The sequence below is a fragment of the Callithrix jacchus genome, chromosome 12, assembly GCF_049354715.1.
Source record: "Callithrix jacchus isolate 240 chromosome 12, calJac240_pri, whole genome shotgun sequence".
Classification (NCBI taxonomy): Eukaryota; Metazoa; Chordata; class Mammalia; order Primates; family Cebidae; genus Callithrix; species Callithrix jacchus.
In genome coordinates, this window is record NC_133513.1 from 25,370,302 (window position 1) to 25,392,455 (window position 22,154).

A 22,154-nucleotide genomic window follows, 5' to 3' on the forward strand; every position below is an offset into this window, starting at 1 on the left:
ACCAAGAATTGGGATGTTTTAACCAAAAACGTTAACAATAAAGTTTCTGGAGATGTTTAAAGGTTAATATGCTGTCCATCTCATCCACCTGTGCTCTTGCATTGGGTTTTTAGCATGGGGTACATCCTTGCTGTCTTGCAGCTTCTACTGCTAGCTTGGAACCTATACCTTCCCTTTGGATGATAAACATACTCAAATCTCTATCCTTAAAAAAAATTTCTTTAAGTCTCCATATCTTATTTTTGGAGGGGAGGAGACATGATCATACTTTGTCACCCAGGCTAGAGTGCAGTGGCGTGAACATGGTTCACTGCAGCCTCAACCTCTCAGCCCAAGTGATCCTCCCACCTCACTCAGTCAGTCTCCCTAAGTAGCCGGGACTACCAGCATTTGCCACTATACCTGTCTAATTTTTGTGTTTTATGTAGAGATGGGGTTTTGCCATGTTGCCCAAGCTGGTTGCGAACTCCTAAGCTCAAGCTGTCTTCCTGCCGTGGCCTCCCAAAGTGCTGGGATTACAGGCATGAGCCACTATGCCCGGCATAATGCCCATACTCTTGAGGCTATTACAGAATATCTCTCTCCCTGCTTTCAGTTTTGTTGAAGGAATAGTCTGTACTTGCAGTCTTTAATGTATTACATCAGTCCCTCAAAATCTAGCTTCTGCTTACTTAACTAAAATAGCCCTATTGCTGAAATCACCGATGTTCTGAATGTCAAATGCAAACCTTTTTGTTCCCTCCCAAGGTTTTGTTTGAGATCTCCCCGCATTTTTAGGTCCTCTTCTGGATGTCTTCAGCTGATGTTGGGCCTTTCAAAACTCAGTGTGTCCAAACTTGAATTCTTTGTGTTGCACCCATACCACTTCCTCCTCCTGCATTCGTTTACTCGAATACTTGCCGCCCCCATTCATCCAGTTGCTCATCTAGAAACCTTGAAATCATGCTTTACTCTTCCGTCTCCCGTATGTCTCACAGGCCACTGGGTTACTATACCCTGCTGATTTTAACTCTAAAATACCTCCCAGTTTTCCATCTTCGCTTGCTACTGCCACCAGTTTCCCTGGTTGAGGTGTTCAGCATCTGGTCTAGAGCAACATTCCCAAGAATGCCTTTTATATCTGTCTCCCTACCACCTTCACCGCATCTCTCAAACCAGAAGCCACTCATGATTCATGCATTGCATTTGGTTGTGCTATTGCATTTGTCTTCTTTACTCTGGAGCAGAGATTTGGGCCTATTTTAGTCCAGCTTTATTGGGAGATACCCACACCCATCATTTACATATTGTCTGTGGGCTGCTTTCAAGCTACAATGGCAGAGTTAAATGGTTTTCACAGACCATCTGTCTCGCAAAGCCGGAAATGTTTAACTGGACCTGTATAGAAAAAGTTTGCCAACCACTGAACCAAAGGCAAGAATAACCAGAAGAGACATTTTGAATTTTGTACTTGAGTGATTGGAAATTGTACATCTAAGGTTCTCTCATATTCCCAGGGTACCATCTCTTTTATATTCCTTGGAAACGTTGTAAACATAAATATTATTTACTTTTGAACCTCTTCCCTTTCCGGCAAGAATAAAAGTCTTTAAGGCAGAAAACAAATATTTTACTGTTTTGTTTGCTAGATGCTATATATTTAGAAGAAAAATATTTGAATGTCCATGGATCTAAATTCTTCCTGAGTAAGTGAATGGGAATGGTGGGGATTTTTGTTTTGTTTTGTTTTGTTTTTTGAGACAGAGTCTTGCTCTGTCACCTAGGCTGGAGTGCAGTGGCACGATCTTAGCTCACTGCAATCTCCGCCTCCCGGGTTCAAGCAATTCTCGTGCCTCAGCCTTCCAAGTAGCTGGGATTACAAGTGCCCACCATCATGCCCGGCTAATTTTTGTATTTTTAGTAGAGACGGGGTTTCACCATGTTGGCAGGCTGGTGTCGAACTCCTGATCTCAAGTGATCTGCCCACCTCCGCCTCCCAAAGTACTGGGATTACAGGCATGAGCCACCATGCCCAGCCATTGCTGTTTCTTTATGTCACTTGGATTGTCATCAGTCTTTGTTCAGCCCCCACATAACCTCTTTGATCTTTTTTGAATAGATATTCTGTTATATACTTTTCTTTTTTTGGTATGGTACTAGAGGTGACCACACTTCTCCTATGGCCATTTTGTATGAAAGTAGGATGTTAATGATACTTTGGATTTCAAATGTTTCTAAGGAATGCGCAGCCTTCCAAATCAAAGTTTGCCCACAGCATTATAGTGTATAAACATTTTGCGTTATGCTCATTAAAACTCAGCCACCTCCTTTCTTCCCAGTAGCACAGAGATTTACTATTTATTATTTCCTGGAAAAGCTGGTTGATAATGATGTTCCTACATGTTTATCTTCCAGATCATTTACAACAGTGGGTCTTGTGTATCTATAAGGGAAATAAATTATTTGACTTACTCCAAATCTGAAATAATCCCTATCTCTGAAACATATTATTTAGGATTCCTGAAGAGTCCTATTCTTTTCACTTGATCAGTTATAATAATGTCTGTTCCCATACCCTGCAACACATTTTGCTCTTGTTGTTGTTGTTTTGAGATGGAGTTTCTCTCTTATCCCCCAGGCTGGTGTGCAGTGGTGCCATCTCGGCTCACTGCAAGCTCCCAGGTTCAAGCAGCTCTGCCTCAGCCTCCTAAGTAGCTGGGATTACAGGCACCCACCACCAGGCCCAGCTAATATTTGTATTTTTAGTAGAGACAGGGTTTCACCCTGTTGGCCATGCTGGTCCTGAACTCTTGACCTCAGATTATCCACCTGCCTCGGCCTCCCAAAGTGCTGAGATTACAAGAGTGAGCCACTGTGTCCAGCCAACAACTTTTATTTGTTTTTATTTGTTTATTCATTTTCGAGAACAGGGTCTTGCTCTGTTGCCCAGGCTGAATGCAGTGGCCCAATCACAGCTCACTACAGTCTCAACCTTCCAGGCTCAAGCGGTCCTTCTGCCTCAGCCTCTTGAGAAGCTGGGACCCCCGGTGTATGCCACCATGCCCAGCTGATTTTTTTATTTTTTGTAGAGATGGGGTATTGCTAGGTTTCCCAGGATGATCTCGTTCCTGGACCCAAGCAATACTCTCACCTCGACCTCCCAAAGTGCTAGGATTACAGGCATGAGCTAGAATGCCAAACCAATTTTTTTTTTTTTTTCTCAACTACAACCTTCTTTATAACCCAAAATGCCTTGTAACTCACCCTTGGTAATCCAATTTTTTTTTTTTTTTTAAGTTTTTAGTTTATTAGGCTTCTCGTGAAAAATCCACAATGGCACAGATAAGATCATTGCAGCACCTTTACCCCTTCGCCTGTGATCCAATCTCCAGCTCACTTTTTGCCAGCACGAACATTGGCCTTTGTAGTCCCCCTGACTGCCTTCATTCTGTTCTTGGGTTCCTTTCATTGCTTTCTTGAGGTCTTTTTCTTCTCATACAGGCCATGTCTTGCAAGTCTATGTTTGGGTTCATTTTTCTTTGTGTAATCCAGGGAATCATAAATCATGCCAAAGCCAGTTGTCTTGCCACCACCAAAATGAGTTCACAATCCAAATACGAAGATGACAGCCAGTGTGGTCTTGTACATTTTGGCTAGTTTTTCCTGAATTTCTGGCTTAGGCACTGTTGCCTTCCCAGGATGAAGGACATCAATGACCATTGTTTCCTGTGAAATAGTCAGTTGGTCAGGAACTTTCTAGTGAGGATAGTTAATGTGTCCTTCATGATGGCGGCCTATCCTCAGACAGCCAGGGATGAAGAAAGCTGGTAACCCAGTTTTTAAAATAATCTTTAATTTAGGTTTGGATCAAGTGGTTCCAGATTAGAAATGGGATTTTAGCTAATAATATTTTAAAAGACAAACTTAACCACCAAACTGGGTCATAACCAGAATCTGAGAACATTTTTCACTAATACGAAAGGTGATAGAACTCATTTGTAGAATGTATTCAGGCATTTGCTTTTTTGCTTTGCTTTTGATGTATTCTAATATTAACAAGTGAAATCTGCCACTTACAGCTTCTTTTATGTATAAAAAAAATCACTGATAGCTTCATGGTTTCATCTTCGACTTTTAATATTTTAATCATTTGGGATTATTTGTTATATATTATCTCATTTTAAAAAGTTTCAAGTACTGAATATTCCCTACTGATTTAAACAGCTAATCTATGAAATAGGATCTTTGATACATACTTGGATCTGTTTGGGGGTTACTTTTTCTCTTCAGTCAAAGTGTTTATACACTCTGGCAGTACATTGCTGTTCAACTATTTCCTAATCTTGCAGATTCCCTTCTTCACAACCTCTTCTTTATGAGATTTTTTTTAGAGGGTTACTCCCCCATTTGCTTTAAAGAATTTTTAAATCACTTATAATCATTTTGTAGACTCTTGTTAACAGTTTCTTATAATTGAATTAAACGTAGAGCATTGCGACATTTTTATATCCAGGAACAAGGTTTTTTACTTGCAGGTGTCTTCTGTGGCCTGCAATAAAATATCATACAGTTCTTTAAGTATTTTTGCTAGCTTTATCCCAAATTATTTTATGGCTCTTAATGATTAAGATCTTTTCCTATCAACATTTTCTCCTGGATTATTTCTGGCGTATAAAAAAGAAATTGTTTTTTCATGTTGATCTTTTTTGCCTCTATTCCATTACATTTACCTCTCTTTTTTTTGAGTCATATTTAATCAGTTAGCACTTCTAACACTGGGCCGAATCGTAGTATTGATGACAAGTATTTTTATCTTTTTCTTGTCATTATGGGAATGCTTCTCGTGTTTCACTCTTAAATTCTGGATCCATTTCTTTATTTTCCATTTAGGTAGTTTTAGATGCCCAATCTTGTTTTCTTACTCCTGCCTTAATGAAAGTTCACCCCCTCTCCCCCACACACATGCAAATAGTGGCAGTAGAAATATATTTGCAATAGTCCAGGAAAAGACAGTGACTGATGGCTGGTTTGTCTTAGACTTGGAAAAAAGGTGTATGGATTTTGGACTTAATGATGTTTTGGATTTGCTGTGCACAGAGAGGAATAAAAGATACATTTTAGGTTTTAGGAAACTTACTGAGATGAGGCAAACTTGTAAAGAAGCAGTTTTTACCCGCTTTGGGAGGAGAGGAGTTTACACTCTGTTGGAGTGTAAATCCAGAATCTGAAGATTTTGCTTCAGATATCTAAGTGGGAATTTTAAGTAAGCAAGTTGTTATATGATTCCCATTGTATTCATAAGGGAGACATGGTGGAATGAAAAACATGCTTTGGAGATAGGACTAAAAGATGATAATTATTAGCATGCATTTATCAATGATAATGATGGCCCTCATTTATTAAGCACCTAATATGGATCAGATGTAGTTCAAAGTACTTTTAATAATCATTTAATGCACACTACCATTGTATGAGATTGGGACTGTTAACCGTTTCTACTTTAGAGATGAGGAAACTAGGCACAGAGATGGAGGATCTTGCCATGGTCACACAGCTAGTAAATGGTAGAGTCTCTCTTAAACCCAAGTGTTCTGGCTACTGAATCTGTGCTGTTAATCACGACATTAAATTGACCCTAAGAGGCTCTTAATTTGCAACCACTACTGAGCTTAGTGCTTTACATGTAATGGTACAATTAACAAAAGAACCACGATAAGAAGTATTGTTTGTATTCCGGTTTTGCAATTTGCTTGTAGAGTCCAGACTTGAATCTTGGTGTCTCTAGAGTCCTATTAACATTCTTAGGTACCTTGCTTTATGAAGGATTCTGATGAATCCTGCCTTTCTCATTTAGTTTTTCATAAATTAACCTGTGAACCTCAGTTTTGTCATCTGCAAGTGAAGGTAATACCTACACTCTAATATGGCTCTCAAGATTCAGTGATGAAAGTGCTCATAAAGTTGTCAGACATAGTACTGAATGCCAAACATTTGTTGATGGTGCTGGTGCAGGTGTTAGTGTGTTGATTTGCTTATAACCAGTGAGACTGACTTATTGTTACCCTTTATTTCATGAGAAATTCTCATGTGCACTGAAAGATGGCAGATTTTCTTTGACAGCTTTAGGACTCATTAAAGAAATGATTCTTAAACAGGGGGTGGAAGTTAGAATCACCTGTGGAACTTTGAAGTATATTATTTGGTGAATTTATATCATTTCTGGTTTCTCTCCAGTCACTTTTTCAGATACTCTTTCCAGCTCATCATCTGTTGCTTCTTAATGTTTGTGCTTTGAGAGAAAATGATGCAAATTGAATCTGATTTTCCATTTTAGCAAATCATCTTAATAGTGACTTCTATTTATCTCCTAGGCCTACAGCCCCTTGAAGGTTGGCTTATTAGGTCTGGGACATTGCCTTGAATATATGTCTTTAAAAGCACTACATGTGATTCTGATTGGTACTCTAGTAGAAAACTGCAATATAAGCAACCCCCTGAAGACAGTCTAAATGCACATGGCTTATGCAGGTTAATGCCCCTGAGGAATTTCTATCTACCAGATCCTTAAACCAAGTGAGAATTAAGTATCTGGGGAACTATCAGAAGCAGTGTCCTACCTGTGGTAAAATAACCAGATAATACATAGCAGGAAGTCCAAGATTATAGGATTGTATGACTGGTCATTAAATATCTCCAGTGTCAGCAGTTGATTCTTTGAGATCATAATAATTCTGTGATCTTCAACATAACAATGAAACATTGTTTGTCTGTTGTCTTTTATATAAATGTGGTTATGAAGGTAAATTAAGAAAATTTTATGAGAGGAAGTTGAACTGAAAACTGAAGTTGGACTATTACCTGGGTGTAATATTTCCGGTTGAATATGGACACTAATGAAATAGAATGTGATGAAAAAAGCTTTCAGATTCTTATCTTACCATTGTTATAAATTTTTATAAACTTGTTGCAATACCCAAAACAGTTGTAGAAAAGCTATACTTGAAAACAGAGGGCGGAAAAGATATCTAATACATTTCATCAAATTTGAGCTATTCACTTCTCCTTACCCATCTTCCTACGTCAAACTTCTGTGCCTGGGTTGCTCCGTTATCCTATGTGTCACTGCCTCCTAGACCTTCTTGACACCAGAATTCTTTTATTTACCAATCTGTTAACAATGTGTTCATTAAGCAAGTATTTATCAAAGGGCTGTTATGTCCTCTACAATCTTAGGATAATATCAGTTGAACATGGAAAGTTGGTGGCTGTAAGATAAGCAGTGCCCTTGTAACCATTCTGCCAAGGATCATAGCTTGTTAAATTTGAGGAGCCACATATATTTATAAAGTATTTGTCATTTTTCTTAAGTTTGATTTAGTGTCATTGGCCTAACACTTTATAAATAGTTGTACTTCTCCTTTATCCTAGATATAAACCACAGTACTTCAGGATCCCATTATGAAAATTCCCAGCGGGGACTTGTGTCTTCTACATGTGATTCTAGCACAAACTGTAAGAATGCTGTTGTAAGTGACTTGTCTGGAAAAGAAGCATGGCCCTCAGTCCCTGGCAGTGATCCGGAGTTGGCTTCAGAATGTATGGATGCTGATTCTGCCTCCAGTTCTGAATCAGAGAGAAACATCACTATCATGGCTTCAGGGAACACAGGTGGTGAAAAAGATGGCCTTCGGAATAGCACTGGACTTGGTTCCCAAAACAAGTTTGTAGTTGGTAGCAGCAGCAATAATGTGGGCCATGGAAGTAGTACTGGGCCATGGGGTTTTTCCCATGGAGCCATAATAAGCACATGTCAGGTCTCTGTGGATGCTCCTGAAAGCAAATCTGAAAGTAGCAACAATAGAATGAATGCTTGGGGCACTGTAAGTTCTTCATCAAATGGAGGATTAAATCCAAGCACTTTGAATTCAGCTAGCAACCATGGTGCCTGGCCAGTATTAGAGAACAATGGACTTGCCCTAAAAGGGCCTGTAGGGAGTGGTAGTTCTGGTATCAATATTCAGTGCAGTTCTGTAGGCCAGATGCCTAACAATCAGAGTATTAACTCTAAAGTGAGTGGTGGTTCTACCCATGGTACCTGGGGAAGCCTTCAGGAAACTTGTGAATCTGAAGTAAGTGGTACACAGAAGGTTTCATTCAGTGGTCAACCTCAAAATATTACCACTGAAATGACTGGACCAAATAACACTACTAACTTTATGACCTCTAGTTTACCAAACTCCGGTTCAGTGCAGAATAATGAGCTGCCCAGTAGTAATACAGGGGCCTGGCGTGTGAGCACAATGAATCATCCTCAGATGCAGGCTCCATCAGGTATGAATGGCACTTCCCTTTCTCACCTTAGCAATGGAGAGTCAAAAAGTGGAGGCTCTTATGGTACTACATGGGGTGCCTATGGTTCTAATTACTCTGGAGACAAATGTTCAGGCCCTAATGGCCAAGCTAATGGTGACACTGTGAATGCAACTCTAATGCAGCCTGGCGTAAATGGGCCTATGGGCACTAACTTTCAAGTTAACACAAACAAAGGAGGTGGCGTGTGGGAATCTGGTGCAGCAAACTCCCAGAGTACGTCATGGGGAAGTGGAAATGGTGCGAATTCTGGAGGAAGTCGAAGAGGATGGGGAACCCCTGCACAAAACACTGGCACTAATTTACCCAGCGTTGAATGGAACAAACTGCCTAGCAATCAGCATTCCAATGACAGTGCAAATGGCAATGGTAAGAAGTTTACAAATGGATGGAAATCTACTGAGGAAGAGGATCAGGGTTCTGCCACATCTCAGACAAATGAGCAAAGCAGTGTGTGGGCCAAAACAGGAGGTACAGTGGAGAGCGATGGTAGTACAGAAAGCACTGGACGCCTTGAGGAAAAAGGAACTGGGGAAAGTCAGAGTAGAGACAGAAGAAAAATTGATCAGCACACATTACTCCAAAGCATTGTAAACAGAACTGACTTAGATCCACGTGTCCTGTCCAACTCTGGTTGGGGACAGACTCCTATTAAGCAGAATACTGCCTGGGATACGGAAACATCACCTAGAGGGGAACGAAAGACTGACAATGGGACAGAGGCCTGGGGAAGCTCTGCAACACAGACTTTTAACTCAGGGGCATCTATAGATAAGACTAGCCCTAATAGTAATGATACCTCATCTGTATCGGGGTGGGGCGATCCCAAACCTGCTCTGAGGTGGGGAGATTCCAAAGGCTCAAACTGCCAGGGGGGGTGGGAAGATGATTCTGCTGCTACAGGAATGGTCAAGAGCAATCAGTGGGGGAATTGCAAAGAGGAGAAGGCTGCATGGAATGATTCGCAAAAGAACAAACAGGGATGGGGTGATGGACAGAAATCAAGCCAAGGGTGGTCTGTTTCTGCCAGTGATAACTGGGGAGAAACTTCAAGGAGTAACCATTGGGGTGAGGCCAATAAGAAATCCAGCTCAGGAGGTAGTGACAGCGACAGGTCCGTTTCTGGTTGGAATGAACTTGGTAAAACTAGTTCTTTTACTTGGGGAAATAACATAAATCCAAATAATTCATCAGGATGGGATGAATCTTCTAAACCTACTCCTTCCCAGGGATGGGGAGACCCTCCAAAGTCTAATCAGTCTCTAGGTTGGGGAGATTCGTCAAAGCCAGTCAGTTCTCCAGACTGGAACAAGCAACAAGACATTGTTGGATCTTGGGGAATCCCACCAGCTACAGGCAAACCTCCTGGTACAGGCTGGCTGGGGGGACCTATACCAGCCCCAACAAAAGAAGAAGAACCCACAGGCTGGGAGGAACCATCCCCAGAATCTATACGTCGCAAAATGGAGATTGATGATGGAACTTCAGCTTGGGGAGATCCAAGCAAATACAACTACAAAAATGTGAACATGTGGAACAAAAATGTCCCAAATGGCAACAGCCGTTCAGACCAGCAAGCACAGGTACATCAGCTGCTACCACCTGCAAGTGCCATCTCAAACAAAGAGGCAAGCGGTGGCTCCGGTAAGTTTCTCTCTTATGGAATCAAGCCTTGTTTTAACTTACTGTTATTATAAGATTTGTATAACAAAGTGCTTGGATATGCACACAAAGGCTGTTGAGTGTAATCCAGAAGCAACTTGAAGAAAATTATAGGGGTGATGTTTACCACCAGAGAACAGAGCTCCACTTTTGACAGTGTTGTCTGTGAGTCCTGCACACTTCATTCTCTATTGGAAATGCAACAGAAGGCGAATTGGACAAGGGCAGTCAAGTGGGAATGCTGTACACTTCTCTGAGTTGTTTTGGTTTTAACTTCTGGTTTTATTATTCGACTAAAATGTCTCCAGAAATGAAACAAGTATCTCAGAAATACAGTACTCTCTAAACATTAGGTACTATATTTGGCTTTAGAAGGTTTTTTTTTTAAGTAGGTGAGAAATTCAACTCTACTTAGATACAGTATTTATGTTTGTGTATTTAATCTAGTATATTCTTACTTTCCTCTCTTATTATGAACTAATTCCTGTCTCTGAAAATTATCCTGACAACATTTTCATTAAGTGTGATTGGCTACATTGTCTTAATAGTCTCATTGGAAGCAGATAAGGGAGTGCTTTCATGAGCTAACTTTTTAGCACTTAATTTTTCTTTTTTAGTCTAAGTATAGTTTGTTGTATTAATTTAGGTTTGATTCTTAAAAGGAAGAATATAGCTAAGATGAAGCATGTTGGCTTTGATTTTTTTTTTCCTTTGGACAACCTCAGCCTAATACTTCAAATTTTAAAATAAGCATTGTTCAGCATGTGTAAAAAGTAGGTGACCCATTATTGTTAGCTGGGTAGTTAATTGTTTTTCCAGTGTATATGGTGTGGAAAGGGTGAACATGTGCACAGTTTTTTTTTTCTGGAGATGGATTCTTGATCCATCACCCAGGCTGGAGTGCAGTGGCGCAATTCAACTCACTGCAGCCTCCACCTCCTGGGTTCAAGCAATTCTCCCCTCAGCCTCCCAAGTATCTGGGACTACAGGTGTGCACCAACACACCTGGCTAATTTTTGTGTTTTTAGTAGAGACCGGGTTTTGCTATGTTGGTCAGGCTGGTCTCAAACTACTGACCTCAGGTAATCTGTGCCTCAGCTTCCCAAAGTGCTGGGATTACAGGCATGAGCCACTGCACCCAGCTGGTATAGCTCATCACTTGCTCCAATTCGCAAAATTTCATTCAGAAGGACTTGAGTTTTCCAGGAATTAAATTCATGCTCAAAGGAGAGTGGTTTCCCATAATCAACTATAGGCCTAGAGGTTAATTATGAAAGAAGTTAAAAAAATTCTCACCTTATAGTTATATTAATTGGAAATAGTTTGTCTTTTTTTTTTTTACACATAAAACAGATGCCATCTTTTTGCCTATCACAGTATCATTATTCATTACATAAACATGAGGTTCTTCATTCTTGGTCCCTAAATATTCTTTATTGTCCCTTATTCCACTGCACCTCCTTACCTTCTATGCTGATGACTTCTTTTCCCACACTTTCTAAAGGCTGGGGTGAGCCCTGGGGGGAGCCTTCTACTCCAGCCACAACTGTGGATAATGGTACTTCAGCATGGGGTAAGCCCATAGACAGTGGTCCCAGCTGGGGGGAACCTATTGCTGCGGCATCCAGCACATCCACGTGGGGCTCCAGCTCTGTTGGTCCACAAGCGTTAAGCAAATCTGGTAAGTTACTGACAATGCCTGGTAGTTGTTGTGTAGCAGTAGTGATCACTCACTGACTATAATTAAATAATTAGATAAGGTTTCTATGTTATTTATAATATATTCATGTATATTATATGATAGATGATGGTTCAGTATTTTGCTCTTTGATTTTATAACACGGTTTATTCTCTTTTGAATTTTCCTCTTTTCTCATATTTCTTAGAACTGTAACTATTAATTTGCATATACTTTAAATTATATTTTACCAAATTAGGTTATCTAGAAAGAGTTTACTAGCAACTTTCATGTCATCCAGCCTCAGAGGCTAAATAGTATACCTCTGAGGACACGTATTCAAACTGTTAGAATGATTCCCTGAAAGTTATAGGTAATTAGCATAGTTCAGAAAGGACCCAAGTTTCAAATTAACATTGTCATTATCCCATAGGTTGTGTACAATATACCCCATAGGAATCCCGGGGGCTATGTGTGAAGATAAGATGCTTTCTGCTTATGACTTTGAATACTCTTTGGCCTTTCTTCTTGAAAATATATACAAACATTGATTCTTTCAAATTTCATTCATTTTCTTTGTCTTGTGCATCACTATGCAGATTATTAAGTGGATACAAACGGGAGTGCCACCATTGTTCAAGAACCGTGATTTGTAAAGGCATGGAGGAGTTTTATTAAATTTTTAAGAATAAATTCTTTTTCATGGAACTTTTAGCTCAGTATAAAACGTACATTTCTTCTCTACAGATGCAGGAAGGGAAATAAGTGTGCGTGTGTGTGTTTTTTTAGGTTCCCTACCCAATTTTTAATGTATGCTTGTTCTCTAGAAAGAATTCTTTTATTAAAGTATGTTTCTCTTTGTATCACAAATCCACAATCAGGGCCAAAATCTATGCAAGATGGCTGGTGTGGTGATGATATGCCATTGCCTGGAAATCGCCCCACTGGCTGGGAAGAGGAAGAGGATGTAGAGATTGGAATGTGGAATAGTAATTCATCTCAAGAGCTTAACTCATCTTTAAATTGGCCACCATATACAAAGAAAATGTCGTCAAAGGTAAACATTTCAAGGGCAAAGCCCTTGAAACTTTAAATTCCAAAGGTAGTTTACCCACAGAAAATTAACTTTTTGCCTGCCCATTTCTGGCAGTCAGTACAGTCCAGGCAGCTTCCACCTTAGGTATAGCGATCTGTATGGGCAGCCAGCTAGAGAAACATAAGACCACAGGAACTTCCTTTCTCCCCACTGCTACAGCTTGGGATTTCTCTCCTCCTCCCCCTCTACCAGTGCTGCCTGGGACAACCCCTCATCCTAGGGTGGTGCCTGCAGTGGTGAGGATGAAGAGAAGGGCAAATCTCCATGTTGACTCTTTCCATCCCACTGCCAGTTCATCTCCCATTTCACCTCCTCACCTGGAGTTCCCCTGCCACCCCCTTACCCAGAGTCACCATCCTCCTTATTCACCTGTCATCTTTGTCCCTATCTCATACCAAAAGGTCCTGTGACAAAAATCCCTAGGAATGATCTGAGCTTGATTTTGCTTTTTTTTTTTGAGACAGAGCTTCTGTCACCCAGGCTGGAGAGCAATGGTGCCATCTCGGATCACTGCAACCTCCACCTCCTGGGTTCAAGTGATTCTCCTACCTCAGCCTCCCGAGTAGCTGCGACTGCAGGTGCATGCCACCATGCCCAGCTAATTTTCATATTTTTAGTAGAGATGGGGTTTCTCCGTGTTGGCCAGGATGGTCTCCATCTCTTGACCTCGTTATCCACCCACCTCAGCCTCCAAAGTGCTGGGATTACAGGTGTGAGCCACCACACTCAGCCCAATTTTGCTTTTATTTGTGGACAAATCATATTTCTAAAGCTGGCTTTATGTCGGAATCCCATGGCATTTGTTACAAATGCAACTTCCTGTACCTCAGGTCTACTGAAGTTTTGGAAATTGGACCAAGTTTCTTATCCTAAAGAAACTGCCCAAATGTCTGTGGTGCAGAGCCAGGTTTAGGAACCACTGATTTAGAGCACTGGTTCTTAAGAGGTGGCATTGGGGGCTGGCATCAGATCCTCCTGGGGACCATTTTCAAAATATGTGCCCAGTCCCCCAAGTGGTTCTAACATAACATCCTAACCCACCATACTTGAGAATGATTACCTTTTGAGGGACCTTAGAAGTCAAATACCAGTGGATAGCTGGACTAGCTAACTGCTAAGGTTCCTCCCTTTTAATCCTGGGATTCTAAGTCTAGGACCTACCATTTTCATTTTTAAAACTTTTCATTTGGCTGAATTTGCCTATTGCCTTGCCATATAGCTTATGAAGTGCTTTTACATGTTTACATAAGTCATTTGATCCTCATAACCTTCTAAGATAGGACACTGATGAGGAATTTGAGACTGGAAAAGGTGATGACTTGCCCAAAGTTGCAATAATTAGTAAGTGACAGAGTAAGGACTTAAGTTTAGGTCTTCCAATTCCAAACCCTGTGTTCTTCCCACTGGACCATGCTGTTTTGTGACTTTGTCTTTCCTTACAGGGTCTGAGTGGCAAAAAAAGGAGAAGGGAAAGGGTGTGTAGCCTTTTTACTCTTTCTCCTTTGTTTCTACTAGTAAAAATCTTTAGAAAGCAACTGCAAACATTTATTTAGCCTCTGCTGTGTGCCAGGTACTGTGCTTGGTGCTGGGGATTAAAATACACTAAGATATGAGCTTCACCTTTCAGGAGCTCACAGTCTAGTATGGGGCATTAGGAGAGCTTACTAGGAGTGTCAGCTTGAATTTGCAAGATGCTTGGGGTGGGATGTGTTAAGGAAGATAGTAGCCCAACATAACTAAAATGTAGAATTTCTAGGAAGAAATGACAAGAGATCTGGCTCTGTAGTTAAGGCAGATTGTAGTGTCTTCAGTAGCATGCCAAGGAGTTTTAACTTTATTTTGTGTAAAATATGGAACCAATGAAATTGAATAGAAAACAGTATCAGTGGGGTTTTAAAATTAATTTTTAAAAGAAAGCTAATGAATGATAGTATGAAATATAAATTGAAGTAGAGGAGAGACCACAGTTAGGGATCTCGGGGAGCATCTGCATTAATTCAAGCTAGAAAGGAGGGCTTGAGTTGGGAAATGAGAATTAGTATATAGTGGAAGGGACTAATTTGAGAGGCATTTCAGAATAGAAGGGACAGAAGAACTTGGCAGCTAGTTAGGTATGGGGATGGATGGGGTAAAAGCGGAAAAGGGATCAAAGCCAACTTCAGAATCTGCGGAGAGAGTTAGGTGCTTGCTTCAGAAACCTGCATTTGGGGGGAAGTTGTGAAGCTGTGTTCTGTTCCACAGTCAGAAGGAATGGACAGTAGCAATGGGGAAGGGTAATGAAGGCAACAGACTGAGGATGGTCCTGTGATCCTCACATAAATGAGAGACCTGGGTCTCTCTGACTTCCAGCCTCCTTGTCTTCTAGACTGCTAATTACAGATCTTTCATCCTCAACTCAATATTGAGTTTCCTTACCACCTGTACCCCAACCAGCTGCAGAGAGCCAGCCCTAAGCAGGAGGAATTCCAGGTTCAATCTGCTGGACATGTGTTTTTGGCAACACAAATTGAATTTTTAAACTGCTTTTTCATGTGGGAAACTTATGATGTTTTTTCAGTAGAATGCATATAGCATAATTAAATTATGGGTTAAATTGGCTTCTTTGGACTATCCTGAGTCACTATTTTTTTTACTTTGGTTTGGAGTAAAAATTCCAAAAATCTAAATTATAACTAATCTTACATTTCTCCATTACTCAGAGGCCCTGTTTTCATATTTGTGGGTCAGCAAGGCCTTTTGCTTCTGTCATTTCCTTCTGACTGCTTGCCTTTAGAGATTTCTCTGTACATTACAGCTATACCAGAGGACTGGAGCAAAGGAAGTTGAAAATCAAATAAGTTGATTTTTAATCATTAACAACTCTGATAAGAGTTGATTGGAGGAGGAATTATTGGCTAAAAATGAGAATTGGGGATTGTCTTTAAGTTTTATTAATCCATCACTGTACCCAGATAAACAGAGATGGCCATGGCATCTTTTCTACTCTTTTATTTTACAAAGGGAATGATGAAAGGTGGAAACAAACAAGAAGAAGCGTGGATAAATCCATTTGTTAAACAGTTTTCAAATATCAGTTTTTCGGTAAGTGTGTTTCCTTAGCAGCTCCTTCCTCCTCATCTAATGGTGGTCTATAATTTATCTTGATTTCACTCTTTTTTTAAGAAGTATTTTTTGTCTTTGAGTCCTTAGGAATGTGGTTGATGTTAGGGTAAAATTGACCTCCAAACCTTTATTTTTGTGGTTTCAGCTAAAAACTTCAGTCTCATGTCTTATTTTAAAACATTTTTAAAATTACATTAGGCAATGAAAAATGAAGCTTTATGATCCACTTGAATTTCACAGATAATGAAATAAAGTAAAATTATTCATTTTTTAATTGTTTACATTGATAAATTAAGGTCTGCTAACATGCTGCATTTTCTATCTTCAGAGAGACTCACCAGAGGAAAACGTACAAAGCAATAAGATGGACCTTTCTGGAGGTAAGAGAAAATTAAATTTGTTTCTATTCCTCATTGAGGGACAAGCACATTCACAACACGATTCTACTGAAAGAACCCTGATGTAGACCAGGACAAGGGGAGACTGTGCTCTCCAATATACATACACATGCTCTGGTTAAATTAGTGCATGTGCCTTAAAGTGCAGGCCACTGAACAGATCATTGATATTAGTCAGATTACCTTTCAGATAATGCTGCCAAAAGGGAGTTATTCAGATTGGAGGGTATAGTCTTCTTGATTAGGGAACAGCATGTAGAAGGGCCTAGATATATGACAGACTCTTTATACTAGAGAAATGGCAAGTAGTTCTATAGAATGAGACAAGAAAAACAAAATTGGTGGGGATCACGGGGTGGGTGGTGGTGGCGAAAGATCACCTGGATGAAGATGCTAGAAAATGAGGTAGGTGCTAAGTCATGAGGAGCTTGGGAATGTGAACTTTATTCTTAAAATATGGGATTAAACTGAAGGAGGGGAATGGCATGGTTTGGATTTATGTTTTAGAAAAATCATCTTGGTTATAGATTGACAGTATCTTAGGATAGAAAACATTGGTAGCAGGAGATAGACAAGAAGATACTAAAGATAGAAAAACCAGGTGGATACTTGTTTCAGTAGCCAGTAATTATTTTCAAAGCTCCAAACCAAGATAGCAGATGCGAATAATCTAACTCATGGAGACATAGGATTTGGAATCAACAGAAGTTGATAACCAGTTTGAACCAATTTGTTAGGCAGGGTGAGGAAGAGAGTTTGATGAAAACTTACCTGAACGGTTTAGTAGATAGTAGTGCTATTGTGTTCATTGGAGTCCAGTCAGGAGAGAGAAACTACACAGTAATTTGAACAGGAAAATTGTAATATACAAGGCTTTAACAAGGAATTGGAGTAGCAATAGCAGATACAAGGGGAAGTCACTCAGTGAGGACTGACATAGCATGCCCAAGGAAGAGCCCCCTTTATCTCACCATGGTGCCATGCCAGTAGGATTCCAGGAAATCCACCCTCAAGATACCAGTGAAAGCAGAGCACAGGAGAGGTATCTCATACTACGAAGCTGCCAGAGGGGATGCTGGTAGATGCTGCCAGCTACCGGTCAAGTGAGCATTGCAGGAGCCTGGTGCTGGCAAAGCTACCTGTGCTGCAGGAGAGAGCAGACCAGAACTAGGAAACCAAGCCTTTCCTTCTACACCCTGTACCTATAAAATGTCAGTGCCAGATGGCAAAGGAAATAATATCTATAAAGGGCCCAAGTCCATTTTTTTCACAGAGCAATCAGAAAGGGTGAAAAATTGGAGCTAGAGGAAGGAAGTCAGTAATCAGCACTACTCACCTTGCATATGTACTTTTCTGCATATACTTGTCCAGTATAATGACAACGCAACTCTGTATTTCTGCTTAACAAGATACTGCTTTCTTTCTTGCAAATGAGGGAGTGTTCATCTCTCTAAACTGAGGAGGTGAACCATCTCAAGGGTCATTGTATTTATTATGGGCTATACAATCATCCCAGAAATTCAGTCACAGTTTGTTACCTAAAGACTAAATTATAAAAGTTAACATCTAATAACTTGTGAATAAGGTAAAAACAGGAGAGAAAATGCTTGGCCTATGCAAATTAACACATCCCTATGACAAACAATAGAAAACATTCAAATCTACTACCATTGTTATTTCTGTAATTGGCCATAAACCATCACTGGTGTCTGTGCTTTCCCTCCCATCACTGTCTCTTCCTTTCAGGTTGAACCTCAGCTGCTCTGGGTTCTTTAGCTGGTGGAGTTAAGTGACCCAAACCTTCATTCCCAAAGGATCTGAGCCCCCAGTTGTCCTCCCTCTTATGGTTGCTGTCATTTTTCATTGACCTTCACTACTGGGTATGGGAAGTACTAAGAAGTGTCCCAGAGAATCCCCTGTGTTCCAGACAGCCTTCACTGCCTTCATTTTATAATCACATCAGTTACCCCAGCCAGTAGGCTAATCCTTTTTTTTTGCCTGCTAGTTCATATCAGAAGGAGTGGAAAATGTCCAGGTAGTCTTCATCTTGCAGAGCAGAAGAACCATTGTTGTGGTTTTTGTTGGAAGCATTTTCTCTCTCAAGGACAAAGTTCTGTAAATCAGCAGTTGTCCGAACAGAAAGTGAGCGTTTTATAAGTGGCTCATTAGGTATAATTGTGAGAGAAGCCACTCCTACTTTCACCTTTTGATTCTCAGAGACCTACAAATTCTGGTAATGGGGGAGACACATACTACATCCTCCTAAGACAGATGCCAACCCTTTTAGGATGTTGTCTCCCAACTTGCATTTTAGCGGATTCTTTAGTAAGCCTGTCAATTTGGTTAGCTACTTTCAGACAGTGGCATATGTGGTAAGATCGGTTAATCCCATGGGCATGAACCCAGTCCTGTATATCCTCTGCTGTGACATGAGCTCCTAGATAAGACATGATGGCTGTAAGGAGTGCTATGACAGTGGAGAAGGCATTCTGTGAGGCTGTGGATGGCAGAAGCTTTACAGGCAAGAAAAAACCATGTCCAGAATGTGAGCCTCTTCCTGTTAGGACAAGTTTCTGCCTTCCTCATGGCTCACTGAATGGCACAGAAGTTGCTACGATGTCATGCTGGTGGAACTTGTGGGAAATCTGCCCTCTGCGGTGCTGGGAGAAGGTATTCATAGAGAGGTATTTCACCAGAGACACTCTGTGACAAAACCGTTTGATGTGGGAGGGAGGGGAATGCTGGGAGAAGCTACCGATGAGTGCTGTTGACCCACCAGGCAGTGGAGAAGCTGCAAGGGCTGCCCATGCCTACCAAATGCACATACTGGCCCAGGAAGCAGCACTCTTCCTTTTGCCCTATCTCTCCAACACCCTCTTCTGACAAAGCCTCAGTATCAGCTGGCTAAGGAAAAAAATGTAAAGGGTACAGATATATTTTCATAGAGCAGTCAAAAAGGGTGAATTTGGAGCTGAGAGACAATAAATCAATAATTGGTCATTATTTGAGGTAGGAAATTTAGGAATAGCAGGCTTGATAGATAAGATACTAAGTTTGAAGGTGCTCTGAAAACCATCTGGCATGATGTCCAGTAAACAGTCAAAAATCTGGATGTGGTGTTCAGAATAGATGGGGCTTGAGATATGAAGTATAATAAATTACATGTGGATGATAGTGTAAGCCATAGGAATAGTTTGACTAGAGAGAGTTGAAGGATAGTGGACCAAAGACTGCCCTGAGGAATAATGGCATTTAGGGGTGGGATGCTGAGCAGAAGTGGGACAAGTTAGAGTAGAATAATTTTTCAGAAGCCAAGTGAGTACAGGGTTTTGAAAAGAGAAAACTGGTTTTCAGGGAATGGATTTGACAGTGGGACTTAGGGGTAGTGATTGGTAATGGATCTTCTAGAGGACTGGTGGACTAAGGGGATATTGCCGCATTTTACAGTTTCTTTTTAAAGGGATGTAGAAGTGTTGGGGAATGGTTTGTGGAAAAGATGTAACATGCTGCTGCTACTCTACTCTTTCTTTTTTCTTTTCTTTTCCTTTTTTTTTTTTTTTTTTTTTTTTTTTTGAGATGGAGTCTCACACTGTCACCCGGGCTGGAGTGCATTGGCGTGATATTGGCTCACTGCAACCTCCGCCTCCCAGGTTCAAGAGATTCTCCTGCCTCTGCCTGCTAAGTAGCTGGGATTACAGATGCCCACCACCATGCCCAGCTAATCTTTTGTATTTTTGTAGAGATGGGGTTTCACCATGTTGGCCAGGATCATCTCAAACTCCTGACCTGGCCTCCCAAAGTGCTGGGAATACAGGCGTGAGCCACCACGCCTAGCCAGTACTATTCTTTCAAAAGATATTATTTGCATAGGCAAAAATAATGTGAATTACCAAGAAGGAACAGCTTGGAGAGAGAGACAGGAGAATTGGCTGGAATTGGTTACAGGATTAGATGGAGAGAGTGGGGAAAGAGTTCACGATGGCTAGCTTGGGTGTTATCAGTGAATCGTAACACTTTAACACAGAACAGAGGAGGAAGCTGTGGTAAGGATTATTGACATTCAAGAGCACTTCTGCTCAGGATTTCACCCATACATTCAAGAGAGGGCTCTTAAGTGTGAAAGGTAGATTATTCAGATACCAGATTTATGTCTGGAACAGTACTTCTTAGCTACTTTCAGAATTGTTTTCCTTTTGTTAAAATGTTTTCCTCTTCCACTTACCTGGAATGAGATTAGTAAAGGTAAGTATTAAGGTGGTAGCAGACATCTCAAAGAACAGCAATTGCAAAGAAATGATATTGAGATTTGAGGATTGAGAAAACGTCAAAAATGAGGAATAGGGAGATGAAAACCTGTGTTAACAGTGACAGTGAGGCCGAGCACAGTGGCTCATGCCTGTAATCCCAGCACTTCAGGAGGCCAAAGTGGACAGCTTACTTTGAGGTCAGGAGTTGGAGACCAGCCTGGTCAACATAGTGAAACCCTGTCTCTACTGAAAATAGAAAAATTAGCTGGGCATGGTGGTAAGTGCTTGTAATCCAAGCTACTCCAGAGGCTGAAGCAGGAGAATTGCTTGAACCTGGGAAGCAGAGGTTGCAGTGAGCTGAGATCGCACCACTGCACTTCAGTCTAGGTGACAAGATCTTGTCTCAAAAAAAAAAAAGAAAAGAAAAAAGCACTTACAATGGTTGGTTGACATAAATCATTTATTAAATGGCAGATTATCACAGTAGATGCTGATTGTTTTTGTTGTTTTTGTTACTTGTTAATGGAAACTTACCTGTATTATAAAACTCAGCAGATTAGAGATGACTAGAAGTGTCTTATGTGTCCTAAGAGTCTTTTTTAAATGAGGCCGGGCCCAATGGCTCATGCCTGTAATCCTAGCACTTTGGGAGGCCGAGGCAGCCAGATCACTTGAGATCGGGAGTTCAAGACCAGCTTGGCCAACATAGAGAAACCTGCTTCTTTACCAATAATACAAAAATTAGGTGTGGTGGTACACATCTGTAATCCCAGCTACTCAGGAGCCTGAGGCACAAGAATCACTTGAATTTGGGAGGCGAAGGTTGCAGTGATCCAAGAAATCACCACTGCACTCCAACCTGAGTGACAGCGAGACTCTGTCTCAATCAGTCAACCAATCAATAAAGTGAGGTTATCACCTAGTCGCCTTCTTGAAAACCTGTGTTAACAGTGACAGTGAGGACAGGAACAAGTTACTTGTTTCAGTAAAATAACAGTATCTCCTAATTGGAACTGCATTTGTGAGAAATGTAAAATTTATGAAATGCAAGTCTATTTTTCACATATCCTTGACTTGGGTGAAGTCATTTCGGTTTGGAAAGTATTTTGCTTTTGTTGTAAATTTATCTGACACCAACTGGGTTGTCTTCTTGTTTGATAACATAGTCTCCTGCATTTATTAGGAATGTTACAAGACAAACGAATGGAGATAGATAAACATAGCCTAAATATTGGTGATTACAATCGAACGGTCGGGAAAGGCCCTGGTTCTCGGCCTCAGATTTCCAAAGAGTCTTCCATGGAGCGCAATCCTTATTTTGATAAGGTAAGATTTTTTTACTTTTACCTCTGACTTGATAAACCAGTACACTTAATAGCATAATTTTCACACTAATATTTTAAAACATTTTATATAATATAAAGTGTTACAATCCAATACCAAATTCTTTTATTGGGTTTTGAAGTTCACTGTCTTTTTATGTCTCAATTTAGCATAGAGGTTGCATTTATATTTTCTTCTTAATCCCATAAAATATGTTTGGCTCTTTTTGTGTGCTCTAGAATTAACACTAATCTGATCTCTTCTGTTTTCTACCTGTTTCCTGTTGATGCTGGAATGTC

The 22,154-nt window shown here is 40.5% G+C and overlaps 1 protein-coding gene across 50 annotated transcripts in view; it reads left to right on the plus strand.

Annotated features, from left to right (window-relative positions):
• The window catches only part of TNRC6A (trinucleotide repeat containing adaptor 6A), a 222,237-nt gene that overhangs the window by 174,073 nt on the left and 26,010 nt on the right, over positions 1–22,154 (plus strand). For 26 of the 50 annotated variants that reach the window (XR_013524735.1, XM_035267201.3, XM_078344906.1 and 23 more), the window contains 7 exons: positions 7,408–9,993; positions 11,516–11,692; positions 12,571–12,746; positions 14,228–14,260; positions 15,786–15,866; positions 16,216–16,267; positions 21,716–21,858. Coding sequence is in view for 49 of the 50 variants with exons in the window: in XM_035267201.3 (XP_035123092.2) it covers positions 7,408–9,993; positions 11,516–11,692; positions 12,571–12,746; positions 14,228–14,260; positions 15,786–15,866; positions 16,216–16,267; positions 21,716–21,858 (3,248 nt within the window). In the remaining variant the exon portion in view is untranslated. The remainder of the gene's footprint in view (positions 1–7,407; positions 9,994–11,515; positions 11,693–12,570; positions 12,747–14,227; positions 14,261–15,785; positions 15,867–16,215; positions 16,268–21,715; positions 21,859–22,154) is intronic. The other 24 variants (XM_035267204.3, XM_035267207.3, XM_078344916.1 and 21 more) reach the window with 3 other exon arrangements.